The 27,975-nt window shown below is 39.2% G+C and overlaps 1 protein-coding gene across 3 annotated transcripts in view; it reads left to right on the top strand.

Moving 5' to 3' along the window:
• LOC142367128 (CUB and sushi domain-containing protein 3-like) overlaps nt 1–27,975 on the top strand; it is a 373,180-nt gene that overhangs the window by 213,328 nt on the left and 131,877 nt on the right. For all 3 annotated transcript variants that reach the window (XM_075449071.1, XM_075449070.1, XM_075449069.1), the window contains exon 7: nt 11,816–11,928. In XM_075449071.1, the coding sequence (XP_075305186.1) occupies nt 11,816–11,928 (113 nt within the window). The remainder of the gene's footprint in view (nt 1–11,815; nt 11,929–27,975) is intronic.

The following is a 27,975-nucleotide window of genomic DNA, read 5'->3' as shown; positions in this document are numbered from 1 at the left end:
CCTTCAGCAGCATAAATCCGAATTTACTCATTCTTTGGACGTTGAAATTGGTCTGTTCTTGGTCCATCCTCAAATTGTTTTGTCTGTGCTTTTTTCTCCGTACAAATGTATGCTCAATCATTTGGGCTCAAATGCTCAAAAGCATTCTTTTTAGAGATGGAAAAGAACCCGGGTGTACAAGACAAAGAGAGTGTTTGTGTATGGGTATGGGCATGTGTACGTGTATATGTGTGTGTTGTTATGCTTGCCGAGTGCTAATCAATGCTGCTGGCAGAGAGGATGATAGGATAGCAGCACCATCCCGAAATGGAGATGGAGCTGTGACCTTGAACGAAAAACACATACATTTTCTGTTTCTTTCACCCCCTAGATGAATATACACATTTCAGAGTGTTGAATATGTGTCTAAACACACAAAGGCTGATACAGGGAGTCTGTCTTTTTAAGAAAGTCTACACTACTGATAAATTTTTTTTTTCCAATCAATCTATGCCTTTTCAAATGGCTTTACAAATAAGCTAATACAGAAAAAAAGGGTATATTGAAATAAAACACCAAAAAGGAAAACTGACAGGTGAAAAATAAGAAAAACGGTAAGATGTAAATGATGATCCTAAAAGATGCAAAACTACATTATTCCGTAGCATTTTTCTCACATTATGTGGCTTCTGTTGCATCGTTTGTGTACCTCAGATACACAAAAAATGAGTTCTTTCTTTTTCTTCCAAAATGAGCTGCTGCAAATCACATCAACTACTTATTTCAGAATGAAGGAGGGCTCCAGAGAATCCATTACCAGCCTCATCCACAGGCCAAATGACTCTCATAGAGAGCTTGTAAACAAGTTCATGATGCAGACTATTTTTCTCCGAATCTGTTTGCAACATTGGGGCTTATAGGTTATAGCAATGACCTTCACAGCGTTTCGCTGAGGGCATCAATTTTTAAATCCAATTTCTGGCAGCCCAAAGCATCATTTAGGTCTACAAGGCTATTGTCTAGGTAAATTCACCTCATTATTAACCCCTACCCAACCCTCGATAGGCTTTGAAACAAATCACGGAAGTCTTTGCAGAAAGCACTTTCTTTCATGGGACCAAGCAAAGGAGGGAAAAGAGGCAAAACGAGAGGACAGTCAAAGAGGTGTCACAGTGTTTTAGGGATAAAATGTCAGGTCACGCAGAAGAACACAAGATAGGGAAAAAAAGAGGGGCACAAGAAACGAATAGGTAGAAAAGAGGAGCCGGAAAGGGCAATTGGGGTGACAAGAAGAGCCAGGAGAGAAGAGGAGGAGATGAAAGGTAAGAGGGTGGAGGTAAGGTGGAGACGAAAGAAGAGGTGGAGAATCAGGGACAAGTGGTGGGGGAGACGAGAGCTGACAGGAGAAGAGAAGTGGAAGGAAGAATGAGAGGAATAAAAGGGGAGACACGGGAAGAGAAAGCCATCAGAGGAACAAAGACGTTGTTGACAAAAAGAGACAGAGACACTGAGAGGAGTTGAGAAAGGCAGAGAAGGACAGACTGACACAGATGTGCTCAAACAAACTGTCTGACTGTTGCCATCTGCACATAAAGCTAAATGTGATCCTGAAAGTACAGCAGTTAAATAAAGCCATGCAAATTATTTATCCCATTATTTCTTAAACTATTCCATATCCAGAGTGCTCAATGAAGGATTAAAGTAAGTGAAAACTATGAAATTAGTTGCATAATGAGCATGTTCAGAGATGTAAACCTTAAAAGCTGACTTAATCTGTACAGATTGCATAGGTATGGGAGTGAAACTGCTCGCTTTTCCAAATCAGTGTTTCAAATCTGTACAAACCTGAATGGTACTGATAAGGGCTGCTATAAACAAGAGGCATGCATTTTCATTTCATCAGAGCATTTTCTGAATTCATTTGTTGATTTTAAGAGAAAAAGCAAAAGACAATTAATTTAGTTAACTACGCAAGATTGTGTTAAGATTGGCTTACTGGAGATAAATCTTCCTCAGCCATGCATGTAAACTGCTTAATGAAATTACTCTTAGAATCAAAGTAAAGTCTATAATTAGATTAGTGTGCGATAATTAGATTAATGTTTATGCAAACAAAGTCAGGTAATACACATCAGTGCAAGATTAAAAGAGAAAAAAACTCGAAATAGGTCATTTCCTAAGCAGGGCTTTGAGATGTCAACCTGTGCATGTAGCTGTACTGAATAACATGGCAGACATTTACATTTTCATTTGATTTTTTATCTTAGCTGTCAACTAAACGATATCATATTTTTTGCATATATTTATTCTATTTATCTATCTATTTATTTGCCACAGTCGTTATTGTCATTATTGCAGAAACATTATTTTTACAGGTCACTGTAACTTGGTAGTGAAGCAGGTTTTTCCCACTCTCGCAGCAAGTTCCCATTTCAGTCTTTGCTAAGCCAAACTGAAGGAACCAAGCCAGAAGTTGAGGATCCCTGGAGCACGATATGTAGTGTGTCCAAGCCAAAGGAAAATTCATTCAGCCGTCATACAGACATTGCCTTGTTCATTCGCTACATAGGCCAGTGCCTGTGTCTGAGCAAGAATTAACAGTCGGCCTATGCTTCATTGTTTTTGGTATGTGTTTGGAAGATAAATTGTATTGAAGAGTCTTCCACCAGTAGTGGTAGCTTTGGTGCACTATCCCCATCTTGTCTGTCCCGCTTCTCTCTTCATTCTCCATCTTTGCTCTGATTACTGTGCTGACCAGTTGACCACACACACTGATACACACGGAGACACTGTCACAGGCAGGGTGCCACCCACTATTGCAGTGACCTTCGAGCTCTAACATTAAAAAATGTCTTGAGATGGTATAAGAAGGAAAGAAAACAGGTATATCCTCAGGATAGAGTAAATGTCTAAAAAAAATATGCACATATGTATGTGTGTTTGTATTTGTATAAAGATACACACATACTGTTTTAACAGATTTAAAACTCACCTCACCTAAACTTCCAGTTGTTGAGCTTTGAAGTTTCTCGGTGTATAGGTAGAATCCTTGTAGAAGATTGCCAACCGAGATGTTCATGATGACCTATCCCTCTGTGCGTACACTTTTAGAAATGCATGTAAAGATGTTAGTCCAGCCAAAATTGAAAAAACTGAGCATATCAAACATAGACAAGCACATCCAGATGATGCGGTCGGAGACTGAATCACTGTATACTCAAATGGGCCTGGATGCTTTGCATATGCTCCAAAGCTCCACATTTTTGTATCTATTTAAAACAGGAAGTGCAGGTGTATTTTAATAAAGCTGCTCTCATTCATTTTTTTCTTCTTTTTGGTCAGACAGCTAAAGATGTCAGAAATTGTGACAGAAAATCAGCCCATTAGGACTACTTATCAGCTCGCAGTTGCTTTAGACCAAAGACTGTTGTTATGCTCTCATAGAATCTTGATTTTAAAATCGCAGCATCATCTGATGAATTCTCCCAATTTAAGTAACTTACATTTAACGTATGTGCAGTAAATTCAGCTATACTTGCATGTACAATGCTTCTCCTATAGAGAAAGTTAGAAGCAGCAGAATGTCTTGAACGTGTTTTCAAGATTCATAATAAAACTATGCAGACCTATCATTAAAATGGTGTGTTGTCAGAATAACAGAATTGTTCATATGCATTCCGTTCACCGGATTTATAAAGCTGTGTGTACATACGACTCTTTTCTAAATCTCAATCATCGAGAAACCATATGCACAGCAAGCCTGATTTTTTTCTCCCATTCTTAGCCATGAATGGATGCCTACACTCCTGGGATTTGTCATTGGCACCACAACCAAATAGGCATGGCAGTGAAAGCAACAGTAAAGATGAAGCAGTGTTTCACCAAATACAAAACTCAGACACTTGTCAGTAAAGCAGAGTAAAAGGAAATCAGTTTTATTTGGTGATTTCAGTTTTGTAATCGCGAGCAAAACAAGAAGAGCTGAATTAAAAGTTGAACAAGTGATTAACTTAGTAAGTTCAGGGCGAAGGAATGTCCAGAGGTAAAGAAAAAGAATGGGCAGATTATAAACCAGCAGCCAAAACATGCATCAAATTCCACATTACATTAGGGCAATGATGGAGGACCGACAGCTCCTGTTTTATCTGTAAGGGATTAATGTTCAACTTGTACAGTACACAAGCTTGCTTAGAGATGATCAAGATAGATCATGGTATTTTTGTTTTTTTCAAACGGCCTTTTGAAGGCCTATGAGACAGCCTCGTAACAGAAAATTGCTCTCAAAATATTTGATTTGTTTTTTAGTACTTTGTGAAAATTGACAATGAGAAACAAAATCAGAAAAAGAATATATCTATGATGCTGAACAATCTCTGTGAAATTGTGTGTTTCATTTTATGGCCAATTACGTGGCTTCTTTTTATGTGTCCACCGCATATCATAGTTGCATTGCCATAAAAAGATATGTGTACGCCTGGTAGTAAGAATATGTGATGGGCACACATTCTCACCGCACATTCTTCCTTTATAAATATGAGTTTGTATAGAGGGGGTTGAGGTCAGAGCTTTCTCTGGGCTACTCAAGGTCTTCCATGCAAATTTAGGGAAGTTGTTGACCAAAAGTTCTTCTCTGACTTTAGCATAAAAAAATCCTTGTATTTGGATTCAAGGGAGCTAAATCAAATAATAATGACCATCCTCAACAGTTTATGTAACAAGGGATTTGTTATTTTATTATCAGAGATTGTGGGTAACGTGCAAATAGGCCGGGGAGGCTTGGGGCTTGGCCCAGGCAAACCAGTGTGGAGCAGAGCAGGTCCCAAGGAGAAGAGAAAGCTAGGAGGAAATGTTAAGGGGTACAAAGGCAGTGGCTCAGGCTAAGCAGGGACGGTGGTTGAATTGGGAAGGTGTAGACAAGAAAAAGCTTAGTTGGAAAGAGCTGTGGAGTATGAAGGAAAGTATTAGATTTTTAACAACATATGATGTATTGCCAAACTCCCCAGAACCTAAAACTCAAGGTAAATGGAGACCCGTTATGTTCGTTATGTTCAGGTACTGCAACCTTAAGGCGTATTTTGTCAGGTTGTAAGGTTAGTCTGTCACACGGCTGGTATACGTGGCGACATAACAAAGTATTAAGAAGCTTAGCTGCAGGTATTGAAGATAAACGAAGGCAGGTAAATTTAGGAGGGTCTAAGGTGAAGAGAGTTGCAATTCAGTTTGTTCAAGAGGGGGAGAAAGTTAATAAGACAATAAGGAGGCACGGCGGCTTAGATGATGCTTGTGATTGGGAGATGTAGGTAGACTTAGGAGATAAGCTTGTTGTTCCCCAGGAAATAGCCTGTACAAATCTAAGGCCTGATATAGTCTTGTGGTCTAGGAGTAGAATGAGAGTTGACTGTTCCTTGGGAGGAGTTAATAGCAGAAGCATATGAAAGGGATTATAGGGAATTATTCACTGAGTCTGGTCCATTTTTTCTTTTGCACAAGTTTCTTGTGTTTGCCTTGAATTACGTAAAGTGTAATTCCACGTTAGATACATAAATCCTTTGTGTCAAGATGCTTTTTTTCTCAGCAGCCACCCAGCCCTGCTTTTTTAAGCCCTCAGTCACAAATAAGAACGAGTCATTTTAAAAACATCTGGCTGGTTCAATTGGACAAGCCTATAAGGAGACGAGCAAGGAGGAGAGAAATTTAAAGGAGATAAAGCGAAAGGAGGTAGAAACAGAGCAGGGTCCTGTTGTGAACACTGATTACTCTTGATGGAGTGTGACACAGCAGGTATGCTCATGCAAGCACAAACACATACACAAACATTACAAACAAACACAGAGATATGCTGCAATATACATAAACAATAGTGTGCGCAAATTTAAAGATACACACACGAGGGGCTCGTCTTTCTCGACTTACTGGTGATGACTTTGCCAGGACTACATTCAGCCCCACACTCTTGCAGTGTGTGTGTCTGTCTATTCATGTGAGTTGAAGTGGAATTTCTGTCTCTCCCTCTCTCTAAAAGTTTGTGTGTTTGTGGGTGTATGTGCATGGTAGTTCCCACCTGTCTTAATTAGCGGAGGCTATTAAGACAGATTGACTGATTAAGTGGAATTCCCATGCTATCTAATGAACAGCCACACATGACCATATACACACGCACACTGTACATGAACACACACAAGTTAGTATTTACCTAATTTTGTATTTTTTTACCCAGTTTTGCATGTGTCTTGAGAGCCATCCTTAAGAGCAAGTTGGACTTATTAAACAAGATATGAAGCCGCCAGTCTCACATGCCCATCTGTCTTTTATGAGCAAGAAGTCACTTGTAGGACTGACCTACCAATAAGAAACTTGACAATGTAGGTACTTTTGTGAAAAGTGTCTCTTTCCACTATAATGCTACTACATGTCAGTACGTTGAAGGTAGATTGGTTAAAACAAAGGCTTCATCTGGAAAGGGACATGCCTTTGCATAGCAAAGCACAAACTGGAGCAATCTTCTCTCAGATTGTTCCACATATTTTTGACACTGCCCCCCCCCCCCCCCCCCCCCGAGGCCTGGAAAAGCTGAAACAGATAGATGTTTGTGCAAAGCTGTGGATCACAGACTGACAGAGGAAAACAGGGCTGACGTTGGGGTGAACGAGATGCAAGCGACAACAATGAAAGTAAAACAGACAGGGACAGGAAACAAAGAGAAGTTAAATACAAAATTAGAGATAAGGGAAAAGCATTTTCAAACTAAGAAATGACTAAACAATAAAAAGCAGCAATACAAGTTAACCAAGGCTAAAATTTAGCAAAGCTCAAACAAAACCAATCACCAGAACTCATAGACTATGGAAGCTGGAGAGCAATTCATTAGCTCACGTGGGAATGATACAACAGCAGGATATAATTCCACCTGAATGAATTAAACAAATGTTACATTCGCTTACGTTCTTTTGAACAGCATTTTCGTTCTAATTTTGCAGTCTAAAAACCAAAAAAATATGTGGGAGCTCTCTGCTGTTGTTTGTAAAAGTGAATTAATTGAAAAGTTGAAAAATGACAACACAAAATAGTCAGAGATTAAAACACATTTCTCAAGGATTTCTTCTGTAAAAGCATATTCAGTCACATATTCAGTGAATAAGCTGGTTCCGTTTTAGTGTAAAAAAAGTCCCAGCTCTTCATGTGATTATAAAAGGATATTTACTGCCACGTATTCAGCATGGCAGGAAATGACTTTCCCACGTTAGATGTTTTTTATGTTTAATTGATAAATTACCTACACTCAGATCTGCTCTCCAGTAATAATAAAGCTTTTTTGTTTTGTGTGATTACGCTCTACTTAAATGCAAAGATGAATAATTAAAAAGGCAGCAAACAAAGTGATTGTACCTCTGTCCGCCACTGCGTCTTCCTCCTCCCTTCCCAACCTCCACAGCTCTCTCCTTCAGTGTGTCAGTGTCTAAGCTTCATCAATCTTTGCCTGGTCCCATGCCATGCTTCTCTATTTCCTCCCTCTTTCGTTCATTCCAGTGCTGCCAGTGGAAGACCGTGTTTGTATTTTGTTGTGGAGGGAGAGAGGTCCAGAGGATGGATGGGAAGATGGTAGACAGAGAGATGGAAAGAGGGAGAGATGCTCTTTTGGTCTAGTGTTTTTAATCAATTATGTTCTCTTGCCCCTTCTGGCAACTCTCCACTTGATATTTCTTCTCCTGCAGACACACACACATGCACATACACACACCAGTGGTCCTTTTCCATATTAATATTACAATCAAACTGTCATTTTAGAACACAGGCATGTTTTACTGCCATGTATCTTATGGTTAGTTATCCTACAAACTGCCACACACACTAGAAAAAATGCCCCTCCAAAAATAAGTAAGAAAACAACAAATACAAGACTTTTTGCTTGAAATAAGCAAAAAAATCTGCCAATGGAACTAGTGAAAATCAGCTTGTCCAGATTTCTTGAAATAAGATGTGATATTTGGGAATTTTGAGATTAAAGTGATCTTGAAATTAGCTTAAAAACCTCTTCAAATGTAAAAAAAAGCTTGTTTCATATGAAATCCGACTCCAAACAATTTGTTTTCAAGACTTTTTCATGTAACAAGATATTCCAGATGTATTGTCTTCAAACAAGTCCCTATATCTGGCTGAAATAGTACTTGTTCGTCAGTTGTGTCTTATATTAAGTGTAATGAGATATTTTGACTAGAAATTAGACAAATATACTTGGTAAGATTTTGATTTTTTTCCAGTGTAAGCGTTGGCCATTGCTGTTTGCACAAAACTCTCCTTTTTACCACATTTTCACATGGAGGTGTGTCAATGCGTTACTGGTCCTTCGTAGGTAGCACGCCCGGCTTCACACACTCTATTTCGCACCGCTGTCAATGTCAATTGAGAGAACAGGACACCCTCTAAGACCACGTCATAAAGAAAAAGAAAATCATTGCAGCCCATCCGACGATGATCTATAATACCTCAGAGCTGCTCTGAAGTGCTTTTATAGGAGATATCTTGGGAGAACACTTAATAGTCATGGACAGAAGCCATCGGCATAGATGAATGGTTTAATAATGCATTACAAATTGTCCACATGGGAAAAATCAGATATCTTCCCTGCTGATATTTCATGGAGGTATTAGGTTTGCTGCAACAAGCTTCATCTTTGGCTTTAATTATCCATATAAGTAGTCAGTTAGCTGACGTGGTCCTTTTTCATCCTTGATGTAAATCTGTGCATAGGACCAATTCAGTATTACATCTCAAAAGCACTTGCTGAGACAAAGAGCAGGGGGAGAAAATTTTTCCAGCGTTGGGGGTACAGACTGCTGACCTTTTTAGTTGCAAGCTTGTTCCACTAACTTTCAATACCACTACAAGAGAAGTTTTTTAATTATACCATCTTCTTCTTGTAGCTGGAGTTGTAGAGTGCTTCCTGAGCTCGGAGTTGAATATCTTATTGTCACATTCATGAGCTCTTTGTGGAGATTTACAATTTTACTCCTCTTTTAATATTGGAACAAATTGAATATGCATACAGTGTACTCTGGGTGATGATGCCCTTGCAGGAAATATAAGAGAAGCTGTAAACATGAATAATATAGTGAGAAGGAGCTAGCACATATCAAATGACACAAAAAAGAGTGCTAAAGAAATAAAAGACAGGGTAGTGAAAGCTAATGAGAGTAGGAGAGAAAGCTAAACTTTTCAAACTATGAACAAAGCAAATATTCTTCACCCTGCATGACATGATGCTGTACGACCACTTCATTGTTTTCTAATGCTCAAAATATTCATAGATATAAACACAAAACAGGAAGTATTAAGAAAACAGTGACAGACACATCTTCTTGTACCTGCTTTTCCTACATTCATCTTCAAGAAGTGTAACACTTTTTCAGTTGAAAATCATAAACAAAATCAGAAAAAGAAAAAAAAAAGATGTAACCACCTTCCCTTTTAGGTTTTCCTATCGTGTTCATCTCGTTTCATCTGTGGATTTAGTAGCTTCAGTGTACAACATAAACAAACAATCATTTAGTTTACCACACTGGGATGACGGGGTGTTTCTTGCCCATGTAGATTGTTTTGGTGACTGAAATTGGGCTGCCCAAGAAATATGACCAGGGGACTTAAGAATATTCAGAAACTTTGTGGTGTTAGCTCATGTAGCAGCTGTTTGCTTTCTCAGTCAAATGGCCAGTTGGCTCACCACACAGAGTTAAGTATGCATGTACTCAAGAAACACAGTTTTTTGATTTGGTGGACTTTCCCTTTTAGTTCTTTAGCAAAACATTAACAGCGACTTTGGATAGATTTTTTTTCTGTTTATTTTGTCACAGCATTATCAGTAGAATCTGATGAATGATTATATAAGTGACACTTCAGCCATTTTATTCTTTAATTCCGAATACGTTTATCAATGAATTTACTTGAGTTTTAATTCATGCCAGTTATATAATCATGTTTCACATGAATTAATTTTTTTAGATGATGTTTTTCTGTGTATTTTTTGTTTCCTTATTACATATTCCACACAGTCATTTTCACATAGTACTGTCCAGAAGAATCCTGACAAATAAATTACTTCATGCACTGACATTGTACTATTAAAAAATAATCAAAGGCTCGAATTGCTTGGGTAGTTTTGCTTGTGACCTAATTCAGCAGATTTGCCGAAAACAAGTAAATCTAGATTAAGTTTCAGTGTTCTTAATGGATGTGGTCTGTAAGGTTTAGGCTAAGGTTTAAAGATTTGTGATACATTACGGCAATCAGAATTAACAGTAGATGTTGATTTTGTAAAGTTACCCCCCCTACCCCAGTGCAGCCTTACATAATTAATATATTTTACAGAGCAGTTTTTATTCCAGCCTCAACAAATTGGCCCAAAGTGCATAAAAAAGCTATAAATCTCCTACGGTGTAAGTGGCTATTGGAGACATTTTCCTGATACATCTTCATCTGCACTCACAGGTGTGGTACTTTATTGTTTGTTGGCATGTAAATCAGGCAGTTAACATTTGTCTGGGCCTGTGTTTGTGACTAATCGCAGACATTAAAGAGCCCTACTGATCTGTGGCACAAGGTGACCCCTCTCTGTTCACACACAGTTGAACACTCACCCAGCATTCTTATGCACCACATTTCACTGCCGTCGTCAGTTTACAGATGTAGGCAAGTATCCACAGCAGTGCCATGATTTTGATGTATGCGCATGCATTTCCTTTCATCTTTGTTGACATTAATTGACAGCAACAGTGTATAAAACATGATTAGCATAAATGGGAAGACAGCTCGTGTTATTCTTTGTTTCAAGTGTAACAGCAAAGGTTAAGGTTGTTAAAATTCAATTCATAAAAATGTAAAAGGAGACAAACAGCACTTGTTGCTTGACACTGCAAGAAAAAAGAACCATACATAAAATATATGATGTGTAGAAGGGGGTTATAGAGAGTTTTTCTCTGTATCTGTACATTTTAATCTCTCAGTTTGAGTATTAACTGTAAAGCACTCACTTCCTTTGATACTACCAGTCTCACTACACTTTGCAAAGTACACATTACTGGTTCATCTTCTCAACCAAATCAGAAATGATATCCATAAAAATTGATAAAAGTGCTGCAAAGTGGCTCCCATCTGCTATTTGTACGAGCCGCTGAATCTATAGCACGGCTTCCTTGACTGCATGAAAAAGCTAACATGTTAACTGTTTTTGTTGTTGTTGATATGTATCACTGCACTGATAAATGATCAGATGATGTGGACCAGTGCAGCATCAGCTCCTGACTACAGTTTCAGAAAGTATACTAAAATTCTAGTTTGAGATCTGAATATGCTGAATAGTTCTAAGGTACTCCAGGGGAGCTTCTGCAAAGACTGGCTAAATTGAATAGAAGTACTGACACTGCATGTAATTCAGTCTGTGTCATTACATGCACAATAGATTTGGTGCTCACTTCATTCAAGACAGCAGCTCCACACACAAAGAAGCACTCTGAGATCTTTAAACATGTCTTCCTCACACTCATATATATGACTGGAGTTACCTTATTCTGCAGTCATTCACTTGGTTCCTTTACAGAATGATTGCATGGTTTCATGTGTTTTCTCCCTGAGCAATGTTTTAGACACTGGAAAGCATGTGGGTCTGTTTAACAATCTTTAATAGTGTGTGTTCACATTCAAGACCCTCAGAGTGAGGCAATACTTGGCCATTTTCCTATTATAGGTGAAGTTCAAGTAAAGGTTGAAGACAAATATTGTACATGTGTAAGAGTGTGTGTGTTTGTTCAATCTCATAAATACGTTCCTTCTGTTTCACTCCTAGGTTGTCAGGCGGTAATGTCCCCTCTCCTATTGTTAGCAACAAGAACTGGCTCCGACTGCATTTTGTGACTGATAACAACCATCGTTACCGAGGTTTCAGCGCACATTATCAAGGTAAGATGGGTAAGATGATTGAACCTCCACGGAAATAATCATCCAAATATCAACACAAACACACACACACACACACCCACACACACACACACACTTTCAGGATAAACATAGTGGTAAGTTTTAATAAACAGGTCTGTATATGTACTATATATACATGTCATTGGTATGATAGATTTTTAATGAAACTTTCATAGATTCTGATTTAGCTTTTGTTTGTTTTCAGTTTGTTTTTCCACTTCTTTTTTTGGCAGTTTTGCAGTGTTTTTCCTTTTTTTTCTGACTGTCAGCCCGTCCTCTTACTCTCTTTAATTGCACTTGTTGACACCAGTCGTCTTGTCTCCTCTCTACTACACTTTCTTTCACCGTCTTCCTCTTTATCTTCCCCTTCTGTCTATGTGGTTAGTATTTCTTTCCGTCTAGGGTAACTGCTCATGAGCACACAATTATTTTCCTTTGATACGAACCCTAACTGGTGGAAAACCGTTGGAAATTCATTTGGCAGCATCAATGTCTCCCAACAGTGATAATGAGAGCAGAATTTTTTACTGCTGAAACAGGCGGGAAGAGATGGTGTTTTTATTGGGGCCTGCCATAGCATTGGATAGGAGTGCACTGCATAGGCACCTATTACTATTCCGTTGGCAAAAGTCTATGGGATTTAACATTGAAAACGTGTCTCTTTATAGATTTATATATTTATTCTTCCGTCCACATTAATGCGGGCCTGTAGGGCCGGCACATCCCAACAATATATATATCAAAACTACCGGCTCGATGAGTTTTCGCGGGCTATTACTTTTATTGGAGATTGGAGTTACCATGGCGACGTAATAAGCAAAAAACAGCCCCCCCAAAGCCACCTTAGAAATAAACAGGGGGATGACCTGGAAAAAATCATAAAAAAATTTGAGCAGTTACTGTGTCATCATGCATTAACCTAGAAACGCCATTCAAATGTCAGTTTGTAGATACGTCCGTGCTGTGTTCAGAAGTGAAGACGCCATGTCGATACCTGCTACGGAAAATCTGCAAAATTTGAATTTTTAGAGCACAACTGCCATTTCATTAGAGTGTGGGAAGAGCAAGAGTTCTGACCTCAGATTCATTTTCGAATCGCCCTCACGCCTACAAATATCGCTCCAATGCCATTATGTACTGTCATAATATAGGCACGCATGTTGGGATTCATAAAATGTTTTCATATTTCATCTAGGGCTGACCGTTTGCTCTCAGAGCCCCTCAGAGCAAAGTGATGTCGGGGCTCAAAGACCTCAAATCCCAATTTTAATTCATCCAATTCTCAGAATCTCAGCAGCTCCTGCAGCCCTTCTTTCTCTCATCCGTGCTTTCACTGTGAATGTGCTACAGATCTGAAACGCGGGAATATTGAAGTCCAAAGGCGTCCCTCGCTCATCCTGCGAGAATTTTTTCCGTAGCTCTTACGGTTTCCGAATGGGAAGCATCTGTTCGTAGAGGTTTTTTGGCTCTGAGAAGCCTGAGTCTCATATAATTAGTGTAGCAGTAGCTGGGATAGCTTAACTGTCAGTTAATTGAGGGAGATTAATTACCATAGAAACAAGGCTATTAGTGGCCCAGCCAGTCCTTTGAAGTTTCAACAGCACAATTAATCAGTGGGCCAGCTGTTTTTAGGCTGTTTGAAACTACAGGTTGTGAAGAGAAAATTTCCTGCAATCAAAAATGGCTGAAGCAGACAGCTCAATGTAACCCTACAGAGACACAGAGCTGCTTGTGAATGTGATGAAGACGAGCTGATGATGACGAAGAGCTTCTGGAGGTCTCATTGCTCTGCTTTTCATAATGAACAATGAAGCACATTAAACAACAGCCGTGATTGGTTGAGCGATACGCACACTTTGGCAGGCCCCTTCTAAATTTCTTCAGAAATTTTCTAGTTTAAACTTCACTTGTTTTTCTAACTCCCTATCATTCTGTTATGGTCTCGTTTTGCCTCTTAAAGGTAGGGTAGGAGATCCTGAATTTTGAGTCCAGCGAAGCTGCATTTTGAAAATACACAGGACAAAAGTCCCAACCCTTTTTTTCACTTCCCCCCGAAGCCACGCCTCTAGAGTACATGAATGCGCACGAGCACGAAGGTGCACGAGCGCTGTTCTGACAGCAAGCATCGATCGTTGCCGTATTTAGTATTTAGTTTATGCTAACTATACGTTTAATAATGCTAGGTGCTAGCCAAGCTGGCTCTAGTTTAGCTTCCTGCCAAGCTTCTGAACGCGTAATTCGTTCACGGAGCAGGGTACGCGCACAGGGGTAAGGAGGGGGAGGGAGGAGCAGATTGCAGTTTGATAGACGGCATCAGAATCCAATCATCGTTAACGGTCCGTTCAGTATGATTGGATAGTGTTTTTCCTAGATTGTACGTTCTAGAGGCCACTAAAACTTTTCATATTTGTGTCAAAACTTTTAATTATTTGGTTGCAATGGGGGTGTGAAGAGTATTACAAGCAATATGTAAAAAAATGCTCCAGAAAAAGAACCCCTACCCCACCTTTAAGTCCATTCAGCATCCCGAGACACACTGCTTTTGGTATTATCTTGGCCAGCGGCATGTGGTGCACCTGCGGCACAGTTGGGAAACACAGTGTGATTAAAATGCACAACCTGTGGGTGTTTTATGGTTGAGTGTTGGAGGGAGAGGTCGAGAAGGTGGAAGGTGGGCTAGTAATCGCAGCCCGGCCTATTGCACTCAACATTTCTCGAAGTTATTTATAACTTCGCTGGAACGCCGCAATATTTTCTATTAAGCTTATCGAACCCACCTGTCTTCAGGGTTAGCCAATTCGACCCGGAGGTTATGAGTTGACCTACACATCACTACATGCACCTGTGTCTCACGTTTGCAGGAGGTTATCGAACTACACATTTAGGAGAAAGAAACAGGATGAGCCCCTATTTATAACACACAAAAGCAACACTTAAAACTGTCCTGAAAAAAGTCAGCATGTGTTAAATGACCCACTTATGAATATTCTCCGTCTCCGTCTTCCTGACACAATTTTTTGTACACAACCGTATTTTTAGAGATACTGATAAACACTGACAATGTTTTTTTTTTATCAAAGAATAATTACATAGATTTGCCCCTTTTTGTAGGCCTATTACCAACATCTGAATGTCTTTGGTCTGATATCAGTCTCCTCAGATAGACGAGTCATGTTCTTCCCACATAATTTTTCTGACATGAAAACTTAGTATCTGAGAAACTGGCTTTTGAAGTAGAACATGAGCAAATGTGGAGACTGACGTGAGCCGGCAGTGAACAGTCAAGAAAATAAATGCTGGTAAAAGCCTTGTAATTTAAAAGTTTTTTTACCCCTCAACTAATAGTATGAAAAATTACATTGAAGTTTATCTGTGTATACAAATGCATTGAAGTGTTTTCATTTAAAAGATCAGCTTTAAGTTGCTTTTAAACTAATACATTTCCACACAGTCTATTTATATGAGATACCATATGTGGAAGTAAAAGATTCTCAGTTATTGTCTTGAATTTTTGTCTGCATTCGTCGCATGTGACACGTTCAGGACTCTGGTCAATTAAACCAACTGTAGCTGAAACCTCAATTAATTCAGTGCTAAATTCATTTAATTTCATCACAATTTCACATTAACTCTGCATGATATTCCAGTCTGTGGGTATGACTGGCTTAATACGTTGCAAATGACCCCAGACGGTACCTCACTTGGGTTTGAAAGTGGCCACTGGGAGGACATCTGTGTGGCTTTGTGGGAACAGTGTGACATCCTGGATGTGAATCCATCACAAGAACTTCAGTTCCTTGTGTATCTCAACTATCAACTATCAAATAAAAGTGAAAGCAGCAGGAAAAATACTGAGAAATCTGAATTCAATCAAGCAAAGGGACCAAAGAAAATACGTCCAGCTCAACACTAAATGCTTTTCCTTTTTTAATGACATTTTATAATCTCAGTTGTTTCAAATAACAGTATGATCATGAAAAGTTAGATATGTGAGCACAAAGCTCAGGTTTCAGGCAGCTCTATGTTCTCAGTTTCTTTTTTTTTTTCTGCTTTCACTATAAGTTTATGGTAACAGATTTCAGAACAGTGTGCCCACAAAGTTCAGGTAGGGCAGCACAAAAAAACTCTAACTTATCCTGCCTACTTCCTCTATCTTGAAAAGATCTTTCTTTCTTAGCATCCTTTTCCTTCCTGCTCCTCTCATCCGTCTTTCTCCCCAAGTCTTCTTCTCCTGCACCAATCCTCTCACTCTTCACACTCTTCTTCAGACACGCTTGATTGACTGACTGACAACCTGACCCCACCACTTGAGATTTGCTCTTAATTAATCTTAATTAGTTTAAAAGGTTAATCAACATGTTAATGAGGGATGTCACTTTGATAAGTTAGTTGATCAATTAGAGGAGCTTGTAACAGGCTTATGATTGATTATCCATTTCCTGTGAGCTGTCAGTCATCTCACTTACTTTATTGGTTCTTACTTTTTAGCAGAAGGGCCGGGTGGGTGGTTGAAAGGTGACTTGATCTAAAATGACATAATGGTATTTTGTCACTGTGGATTGCCATCAAACACTAACCCACCTATGATGACAAATTGATGACAAACGGTTGTGCTGACTTAGATCATCATCTCTAATCAGGGTGCTCAGGAACTTTGCTTTATTTTAAACATTTTTATACTACTTTTTATTCATCTTTTTACTTGACAGTAATTCCACCCTGAAATACCAAATATGCTCTTTTGGTCCTCTACATTCTACTTCTCTCTGGGACAATACACATAGCGATTGTGAAGCCATAGTGCATGGCAAGTGAAGTTTTTTTTTTATGGCAAACACTTCATGAAAATGATTCCAAATTTGTCTCTAAATGAACAAATCTGCTTTGGCAGGGTTAGTTGAGTTTATAAGACACTGCTATGAGACTACAGAGGGGCACATTTGGCTCTAGGTGCTGCCAGACTGTTTTCCTTCTGTGTGGTTGCACGTGCGGTTGGGCATGTGTGGGTTTGAGGTCAGCCGTTCCGCTCATAAAAAGCCCCTCCTTCTGCTGGTGCCTAGATTATGAAGTTTTGAATTAGTAATAAGCTTATAATGATTCATATAAATTTGGAGAGAAAGGTTGATGGGGTTGGTGAAGCAGAACAAAAACAAAGCACATTACAAAGGAACAACGGAAGAAAAAAAGAGAGGGAAGGAGGTAAAGTTGGCAGATTCAGAGAAATGATTGGGAGAGTTAGAGACGCAGGTGACAGAGACAAAGAGCAGTGAGGGTGGTTAAGGGGACATTTGGCAACACAGTTTGGCTAAATATTAGGTGGGGTGGAGACACAATTCCTAATATCCTGCTGCCATAAACGGCAGCCATTGACTACTTTAAAGGGAGAACTTGTTGTAGGTGTGTGTGTGTGCAGGCACTCACGAGCTTGCATGTGAGATTAAAGTCAAGGTTCTTGGACTCAGGACAGGAGCCTGTTCTCAAATGAGTCTATTTTGTAAATAAAGGCCTGCAGCCTCTCTGCACAGCTAACCCAAATCTACCAAATTAATTGCCCATTTAAATGCCTAATTGATGCTTCAAAATAATTCACATTGACAGGGTTTTAAAACCTGCCATGGGCTTTTTGTTGTTCAATTCAAATTAAAGGAATTAACCGTTTCAATTCAAATATCTATTCCTTAGGACAGTGTGTTCCTGTAGAAGGATAAAATTACTCGTCTTTAAATAATTTACATTTTCTTCACAGTATCCCTGGCAGCCCTTTTAGTTTATTTATAGGAATGACAATATGGGTTTAAATGTTTAAATTAGTGTCTTAAGTATATCATACATAGTTTAAAAAGAAAACACTTTTTTTTTGTCAATAAAATGTTGTTGTTTTTTTGTCAGTGTTGCATACTTAACCTTAATGCGATTCAGCTACCTTTTCCCTCACAGCAATTTTAAAATGCAACCAGCAAGTGTCCATTATCATATTTAATTGAAGCTCAGGATTTATTTAGCTATTTCAACATCTCCAAGCAAATTGCTTTTACCTCAGTACTAAAACGTGTTTAAATATTAATTCAAGTTTCATATAGACACCCGATACGTGATTTCTGACTGTTTTAAACACACTATGGGATGTTACTATAGTGCTTTTACAGGCCAAGATGAAATCGGAGTTGATGTAATTTCCCTCTGTGGGAGCTGCTGTAAGTGCATTTAAGTATCTTTGTACTCACAACGGGTCATTTGGGGAAGCTAAATCTCTTACACTGGGATGGTGGCATACTGAAATCTTCCAGTTATGTACAGTTGACTGTAGGATGGAATTCCGTCTGGGGTTCTCAAGACATCACGTCTAATCTGCAATTAAAAATTAAACATTTTCAGATATTTTGCCTGAAAGAACAGGTGACTATAAAACAGTGAATCTTCACAATCCTCCGTAAAACTGGAATTTTAAAACATTTGGGGAATCATGATAATATCAGACTGTCCATGTGTGCAAGGAGCTAGAAGGAACTCTGCCAGATCAGCCTCTGAGGATGACATCAATGGGCTCATAAATGTAGAAGAATGAGCAAGTCTTCTGAAACTTGGCTGATGTTTTTTAAGTTAAATTTTTCTTATGAGTCTATTATACCCCTGTTTTTTGGCATGGTATCCAGTCCTTAATACAACAGTAGATTGTCCAAAAGCACTTTTGTCACTACAAGCAATTAGCCAATCAAAGAAGTGCATCAGAGGTAGTTAATGAAAATACCAGGCTAAAGAATGGAAAAAGGAAAAACCTGTTCTCTCATTCAAGGTGGCTTTTACATTTTTTTTGAAAGCCGTGATGCACATTAAAAAGAAAGGGGCTGGGAATAACTTTTGCAAAAAGGTTGTAATGTAGCGAATAATTTCACATACAATAGGTAACAGGAGCAATCTGCTTAAAAAGAATAAACATGCCAATACCCGCTGAAATGAGAAAAATCACATGACCTGTACAAAAGAAAATCTTGAGACCCAAATTCAAATTTTTTTTTTCATACATTGCAGACGTCACTACATTTGGGTCTTCTTTTTCCTCAAAGAAGTGGTTTCCAGTTAGAAACCACTTACCTGTTTAGCATATCCATGTGTAGCATAGTTTCTGTCACCACATGCTAATGACACTGCAAAGCCTTGTTTTTGCATTCAAAAACAGTTCTAAACAGGAGGATGACAGTTTAGTAACATTTCATGAGTTTGTTTAAAAAATACTTGACTCTTGATTTGGAAAGAAAGACAGCTAATGTTTCACAAGACAAATGCATCAATTAGTGCTAATCAGAGACTTTTCTTCTCAAGCATACGTACAGTATCACACTGTGCCTAGCAAAGACTGCTGCATAGAAACAATGCTGACTTTCTGTGTGGCACATGAAAGGCACAACATTATTAGGAAGTACACTGCCCATCCAAGAAAAAAGTCACCACCTAGATTTAAAGCTGCAGTCTGCAACTCTTTTTCAAGCATAATGCCTGGAACTGTCTGGGGATTCTGAAAGTAGTACATTAAATACCCCAATACAAAAAAAAAAAGAGTTCTCTAGGTCCCCTATATGTCCCGCTAGGTCCCTCCAAAGCCAGCAGGTTTGTTTACAAAATTGCAGACCGGACCGGTAAAAGGTAACCAATCAGGTTATGAGCTGGGCTCTGCTGCCTGTCAATCACCGATTGTGCACGCGCGATACAAGGTAGGCTCGTCCCCACGCTTATTTATCTGGACTATTGAACTTCATTACGGGCTTGTCTACTTACTGTGTCTTCCATGATCACAAATGACAGGTGAGTTGATGAATGAGGAGTCGTGTAAGCGCATCTGGCGTGCACGTCTACGTGCACGAGTTCTCATGTGTTTTGATGGGGCGGGACAGGAAGTTGAATAACTTTTTATTTTTTCGTTAAAAAATAAGCATTTCTTGCATTTTGCGACTACGGAGGTCACCGTTTTCAACTTCAAGCGTTCTGATAGATCATGTAAACTCTTAAAATGCCAAAAATTAGGACTTTACGTATGACAACAACAAATCCTGTAGACTGCAGCTTTAACTAAGCAAACGGGTAAGAGCCCATTGGGTAATTACTGCATGGATGATTATGCTTCAGCTGGAAACATTAACCCTAACTGATGCAGTGAGTTGCTTCTCATTTTTTAAACAACCATGTCAGGGGACGCATCTTGTGGTTGGGGGGAAATATGCTAATCTGTTTTAGAAGGGTCAAATTATTGGCATGCATCAAGCAAAGAAAACATCTAAGGAGATTACTGAAACTACTAAAATTGGGTTAAGAACTTTCTGGCGCATTATTAAAAACTGGAAGGACAGCTGAGAATGCTTGAGCCACCATCTTCGAGGAAGTATGGTTGGAAAATAATCTTGAATGTTTGTGATTGGCAATCACTTAAACGTTTGGTGAAATCAAATTTACAAAAAAAACAACAGTGGAACTCACGACTATGTTGAATAGTGAAAGTAAGAGCATTTCCACACGCACAATGCAAAGGGAACTCAAGGGATTGGGACTTAACAGGTGTGTAGCCTTAAGAAAACCACTTATCAATGAGGCGAATCGGAAAAAAAAGGCTTCAATTTGCTAGGGAGCATGAAGATTGGACTCTGGAGCACTGGAACAAGGTCATGTGGTCTGATGAGTCTAGATTTGCCCTAATCCAGAATAATGGGAGAATCGGGGTAAGAAGAGAGGCGGATAAAGTGATACACCGATCATGCCTAGTGTCTACTGTACAAGCCTCTGGGGGGGCGGTGCTGTAATTTGGGGTTGCTTAGTCTAGATTGGTCAAGTCTAAGCTCAGCAACGACCAGGTTATTCCATCAGTCAATTTTTTTCTTCCCTGATGGCACATATTCCAAGATAACAATGTCCTCATCAGTCCTTGAGTTGTGAAAGAATCATTTTCACACATGGATTGGCATGGAGTCCAGACCTCAACTCCATTGAGAATCTTTGGGATGTGCTGGAGAAGACTTTGCGCAGCGGTCCGACTCTCCCATCATCACTACAAGATCGTGGCGAAAAAGAACTCTTGACAGAAATAAAGGTTCTGACATTGCAGAAGCGTATCGGAACGATGCCACAGCGAATGTGTGCCGTAATCAGAGCTAAGTGAAATATTAGAGTGTGTGACTTTTTTTCGTGGACGGGCAGTGTAAAGAGACAGTGTTGCTATAAAAGCAGATAAGAAGAGCTGTTAAAGCGGCAGAGAGCAAGAGCTGCTATGGGTGCTGGGATGTACAAGTAGAAAATTGAGAGATTGAATGAGCTTAAGTCATCCCCACGATGGGGATTATAATAAAAACAGTTGGGCAACTGTTTTTATGTGCCCTGTTCACAAGCAGTGTATTTTGGCTTTAGAAGTTATTGGGGTAGTTGGAAACAATTGAAAAATCAAGCGGCTCAGTTCATGAGCCATAGAAAACTAATACAATTATATCAACTAAAGGGGAAGAACTTAGTGCAGTCCATATGAGTCAACAAGCATTCTGAATATGTCACAAAACAGAAGAATGAATCAAACAAGTTACATGTAAAATAACAAATGCACACCTACAAGGTTAAAGATAGAAACAGTTAGGTAATAAACAAGCTGAGGATATTTTCTTAAATTTGTAGATATCTGAAAGCTTCATGTAAACCTCAATATATTGAAAACGTAGCTTAATTGAATTTTGTCCAGTATTTCCGCTTCAAATTCTGTTTGTTCTGAGCTGACTTGCTAATGTTAACCACAGACACATCAGCCAGTTAGCAGGTGTGTCAACAAGCTATTTAGTCAATTGAATGCCTGCCAGATGTTACATTTACTATTCAAATTTAAGTTAGAACCCTGAGCTTTAATGTCTGGCTGTACTCCAGTGTGAGGATGTAACGGTCTACCTGGAAATCCTGATAAAAAGCCCAAAATGACATGTAACTTCATCAGAATTCCTCTGTCCAAGTCTTTTGAATAGACTGTAAAGATAAAAATGGGTGATCAGTCTTCAAAGCAAACAGTACGGATGAACACAAAATGTAAAGGTAGAGTTAAAACTATCAGGGTGCATATCATAATGTATTGTCAAAGGGTCCGCATTACACCATTATTGGCTCTCAATACATGATTCAAACAATTCTTAGAAAAATGAAGCAGAGACCAGCTTGCAAAGGGATTGCAAAAGCTTTCAGTCTTTTCAGACTATCTCTATTTCTGTTTGTGACAGCATCTTGCTCAGTTATGATGTTTTTAAACTGATAAAAATCTCAATAGAAAACATTCTATTGACTTCTATTCATTGTAAATAGCCCTGACTTTAACCATTACCTGTCCATACATTCCCCTTAAATTGACTTAACCACAGCTCACTACTTTAACCTAACCCTAACCAGGAGGACCACACATGTTTTTGCCCTGGAATACAAAACATGTTAATAATATTTCATGTGGGATAAAAGAAATTATGTTACAGCACATATAAAGTGGTATGGCCGATGACTCCTTGCCCTTTACTTTAAGAGCATTTTTTTTTATGTCAACCACCCAACAGTACAAAATCAGAGTCAGTACTTTTCACTATTGTGTTGATGGAATCCAAGACCTGTACTGCAGCAGGAACTACCACAAAGACAGCTCTGAGTACTTGCTGGTGTTTGTCTGTGGACTGATTTTTTTTTTTTTTTTCAATATGAAAGCGTCCCAACTGTGCAAGATACAATCACAAAGCTTTTTGAGTGGGTAGCTGAGATCAAAACGAAGCCTGACTTTGGAGGATGGATGTGGTTTGACTCATGATTATCGTGTAAAGGGCACCAGAAGGAGCAAACAGGCTCAGGGCCATTTCCACTTTACACCTCTAGCCCACATTCTCTTCCATTTGTAATATAAGTTACTGTGTGAGTTTTCTATATCTGCAGTATTAGCCTAATTTCTAAAGTTAAATCTCACAATTAACCCAAAAAAATCATTATAAATTATTGAGTTGGTGTCGGCCCGACCTGTCTGCATCTCTCCTGATTCTGAATTGACGAGAGTGGAGGAGCTCCCAGGACCACTTCCAGCATTTTACGGCATATTTTGTGTTTTTAAAAATCAACTAGAAGTTGAGCGTTACACACTCTGCTATCATTTCAGGGACACATACCACATTCTAATCAACCAATTCTTTTCAAAAGTCAAAGTTCTTCAAGACAAGCTCCCTTCACAACTGAAAGGTCAAACAAATTCTTTTAAAAAACAGCAACAGTCTTAAACATTTGTGGAATAGCACAACTATTTGACATGGTCACACCATAAAATCTCTAAAGATAAAACAAGATTGAATCCTCTCCAACTCAGAGAGTTCAAACTGACTGCTGTCTTTGACCTTCTGCGTGTTTGAATTCTCTGTAGTAGCTTCAGCATTCAAAATTTTTAAAAAGCAGAAAACGTTTAGAAAGCATTGTTCCTCCTACGTCAGCATATTGAACATGTTGCAACACCCACCAGTAGAATCTTTAAATGAGCCAAGCACATTACATAGAAGCAGTTCAATGATTTTTTTTTTTGTTTGCTTTGTGAATAGAAATGAGTCTAAGTCCAGTTTTAAATAGGCATGAAGGATATCTGCAAGGGCTTTTCAACTGTACTCATGCATTTAGTCACAAACAGTCAGCCTGTCTGCCCCCTAGTGGTGAGTAGAAAGTATGCCATTGATTGTCAAACTGAAGTCTTGAGTCATAATAGCTCCCTCGTTAGCATTGCACATATGGTGTTTGGTGTTTTAAGTCGGTTACTCAGTCAGATACTATTTTCTGATATATTTAGTACGCTTTGCAAGCAGACATGGGCGCCAAGATGGTTTCTTTTTATGTTTTGGAGAACTTCCATTACGTTGTTGAAAGATAATTAACATAAAATTAAGAAAATAAAAGACATTTGTGCTCTGTCTTGAGAACACTACCCTCATTTTCTCTGTAATTAAACATTGCTAATGCTTTATGGCGTTATATTTAAATCTGCTTCAACTAATATTGCCCAAATTTCAACAAGAAAATGAATAGATGCAGTTTAACAAATGCTGAATTACATGGATTACATATTCTGTCCACACACTTTCCTGCATGGTACTTTGCTTTAATATCTAACCCTATACCATCAACACCTGGCTGTGAGCGTGCATGTATACGTGACCATAGACATGTGCATCCATGTTCCCCTGCACCCACGTATCTGTATGAGCTCAGTCTTGTTCATCTTCTGCTCCAAATATGTCATTTTGCATTTACAAGACTGCCCTTCTGTATGTACGTGCGTCCATTTTGAGTTGATTCATCTGCGTGTCTCTCTTCTTGGATCTGATGTATTTTTGTATGCGCCTGTTTGTCTGTTGCCTGTGCATGTGTCTGGTATGAACAATGTGTTTCCCTCCCTGTGGCAGAATCTACAGATCATATGCTTCCATCATATCTCTACATTAAGTATTCATGAGTTTCTGTGTCTGCAGGGCTGTGATTGGCTCTTAATGAACAACTGACGGTATAATCAGTCAGCCAATGCTATGGCAACAAATAAGTAAGTCAGGACAAAAGAAACACCAGTCAACCACGGGTATGGAAACATTATTCAGCCCGAGCAGTGAGACAGTATAACCCTCAGGGAGGCTGACATATTGGATATTGTCGACTGCATGGTACCTTTTTATACGACCCTCATAATATCTCAAACTCACTCATGATCAAGTGCACACACTCTTCCTAAGTGCGGTGGATAATTACAGCCAAGGAAAAATAGCACATTTAGCTCATGTGGAATATACAATTTAGTTTTTTGTGTAAATAAATCCCCAAGCCCTTTTCCTTGCCGGCCTTAGCTTAAGAACCATTAGTCAAACTGAGTGCAGAGATACTGGAGGCTTCAGGGGGATCATAAGAGCTCATAAATCTACAAACTGACCCTTTTCATCTTAAATAATTGTGGGAGATCGCATTTTACCAGCAGTGGCTTTCATTATTGACTTGGTGCTCTGTTGTTGCTTTATGGAAGAGGCTTTTAGCACCAATATCATTACTGTAAGGCGGAGGCAAATGAAAAAGGTTGAGTTAATGCAAGATGTTTGCCTACAGTAAGTTCGTTTTGGTGTGGCCGAATGATCCTCGTCAGCCTCTTTTATAGCATGTATTGTGTCACTTTAACGACAAGCAACCAGTTCAATCAATTCTTTATTTCAAACTTGAGGCTGGGTTCCTCTGGATGAATCATATTTCTCCACCTCAGAATTTGAACTGCTTCCATTGGAGTGTGGAAAATAAGTCAGAAACAGCAAAGTCTAGAACAGAGTTTCTAAATCCCTCAATGATATTTCAGCCGTCATTCTACATCACTCTCCATTTTCTTTGATGGGAGCAAATATTTGCTTTTGCATAAAACACCAGCCAATGGCGTTTCGCCCAAAAGCTGGTTTATTCTAACAAAGTGCATTAGGTCTGTCTGTTTAATTCACCTCCTTAGAGAATGTCTTGCTGCTCATTCTACCAGTCTGAAGAAATGTGAAATCCAGATGGTATTGTGTGTAACAAGCCAGTATGAGTAAAATCTGAGTCATTGATCAGGATCCTGCCTTGGGTGACAGGAGGGCTGCAGTTTTTGTTTTTTTTTCCTTTATGTTAAATTGTGGTGTGCTCTACTAGTAAGGGCATGGATTTTATTTTGAGTTTAAAAAGTCTGAAAACAGCATCAAACCCCAGGATATGCTTTCACTATGGAGTAAAGTGTAGTTGGTGTACCTTTTAGTCATTTTTCTAAACTGTGTTTACATTTTCTGAATTATCACCGGTTAGTTCTATCTGAGCTCCTGGTTATTGTCTTGCTTGTACACTTATATAGTTCTGTTAGATTCAGTATATTAGTGCATAAATATGGTTTATCTGTTGTTTGCCACAGAGCTGCTACAAGTGGCAGGAATATAAATAAAGCCATATTTAACTTTGATGCATATTCACATAGGACAGGGTTTATGATGCCTATTAACAGGAGTTGATGGAGTGAATGAATTTGCACAACCAAAATCAAATTCCACCTTTATCTGTTTTTTGGTGATTTTGACAATCAGCCGATACATTTTTCATTACTTCATTTTGTCCTGTTTTGCCATTGTTGGATTTTTTTTTTCACTGTAGAAATGTGGGCTGTTGCACCTGAAAGGGGCAATGTTTTTTATATTGTGCCAAAAATACACTGGAATGAAAAAGTCATTGGGCCTCATGCAAGAAGCGTTCGTACGCACAGATTTGTTCTTAAATCGTCCGTACGAGTGATTTAAGAGAATTTGCGCATTCACCAATCTTTTCGTATTTTACGTTTTCTTTCAGGTACGAACAGAATTTACGAGTGATCCAGAGCTGTCGTAGGAGTTTCGTAAAATAGTCCGCTGTTATTCAAATCACGTTTGCTTGACTAATGGATTGTATATTTAATTACTTTGAAGAAAACATAAATAAATATATACATTATACCCAACAATGATGCTGACATTATTCTGTTTGACTTCAAATATGCACTAATCGAAGGTTAATTTGAATCTGTATATAACGGGAAGCGTAACCAGCGGCTGACTTGCGACTTTTGGATGCCTTAGTGCGTCAGGCTCTTGGAAGAGAGCGTGTGGAGACAGACGAATGGCTGAGATCGCGATTCAGATTGCCAAGAACTGTGCTGCTGCAAATATGCAGCTTAATTGCTAGAGCCACAACTCCAGAGAGAAACACGCCGATCAAACCCAATTCCACCACACGTCCAGGTCCTCACCACCCTTGGATTTTTGGCCACGGGAACCTTTCAGAGGGAGATTGGAGACAGATCGGGGGTGTCCCAGTCCTCTGTGAGTCGTGCGCTCCCCTTGGTCATCAAAGCTCTCATCAGTTTATCAACCATGGTACATCAAATTCCCATACGCCGCTGTCCAACAAGTACAAATTAAGAGGGACTTTCATGCCGTGGCTGGACTGCCAATCATAATTGGAGCACGAGACATATACGCATCAAAACATCCGTGCCGTTGTGGAGCGCACTGCTGAAGGCCAGGTGGGTGTGTCTCGATACAGCTGGGGGGCAAAATAGCCCAGAGGAGGCATGCCAGATTTGCGCAATATTGCCATGAACGAGGGTCTCCTACAACCTGAACCAGCCCAGGCAGACAAGAAGCTGTGGTGCCAGAAGACCCCCCTCATGGACCACCCCATCAAAGTGCCATCATGATGAGGCAACAACTGATTGCACGGCTTTAGTTGCAGTCATCGAGAGCCTGCCCATGGCGAGACGTTTTTTTTAAGCCATTTTCATATCAAACCATTTATTTTTTTATTTCGCTGACATGGTATTAACAGCACTCGTAATTGCTTCCCATTTCTTCACTTTAGCAGGTCCCGTCCACTGCTGACACTGCTAAAAATGACAGATTTTCCTTTTTGGATCTCTGAAAGCAGAACTTCTGTCTCAGAGCCCGTATTCTCAGCACTCAACACTTCCTGGCACAGGAGAGAGGAAGCACAGCCTTATATGGTATCATTTAGGGCGTGGAGTATGCAAATCTACTATCCTCGTGCACGTGAACTTAAGATACGCACAGGTGTGATTCATCATTTACGCAGGTCGTTTACACACTTTTTCCGAAGTTAAGAGCGCTTGTTGAATCTGACGTGGCGTGTTCGTACGAGACCTTCTGACGAAAAAAGTAAGAGAAATTTAGAATAAAAATAAGAAAATGTTCTTGCATGAGGCCCATTGCTTTTAAAGAGTTTTTTGCTTGCTATGTGCCATTAAACAGAGCTGCAGAATGTTAATGAATTGACCTGAAAAAATAGCAACAAATGCAGGTTATAAATCAGGTGTCGGTATAAATCACTGCTTTTAAATATTACAAATGAATCGTGGTCTTTCTAAGAGAGAGCAGTCACTTCATCAGATATCTAACACGTTTCTCCTTGAATGGCTCTGACGCTACTGTCAGGGATAATAAATCTCATTCTTTGTGTAGGTGGATC

The sequence above is a fragment of the Odontesthes bonariensis genome, chromosome 18 (genome assembly GCF_027942865.1).
Source record: "Odontesthes bonariensis isolate fOdoBon6 chromosome 18, fOdoBon6.hap1, whole genome shotgun sequence".
Lineage (NCBI taxonomy): Eukaryota > Metazoa > Chordata > Actinopteri > Atheriniformes > Atherinopsidae > Odontesthes > Odontesthes bonariensis.
Note: the sequence above shows the minus strand (reverse complement) of the source record. Positions and strands in the feature narration are given on the sequence as shown.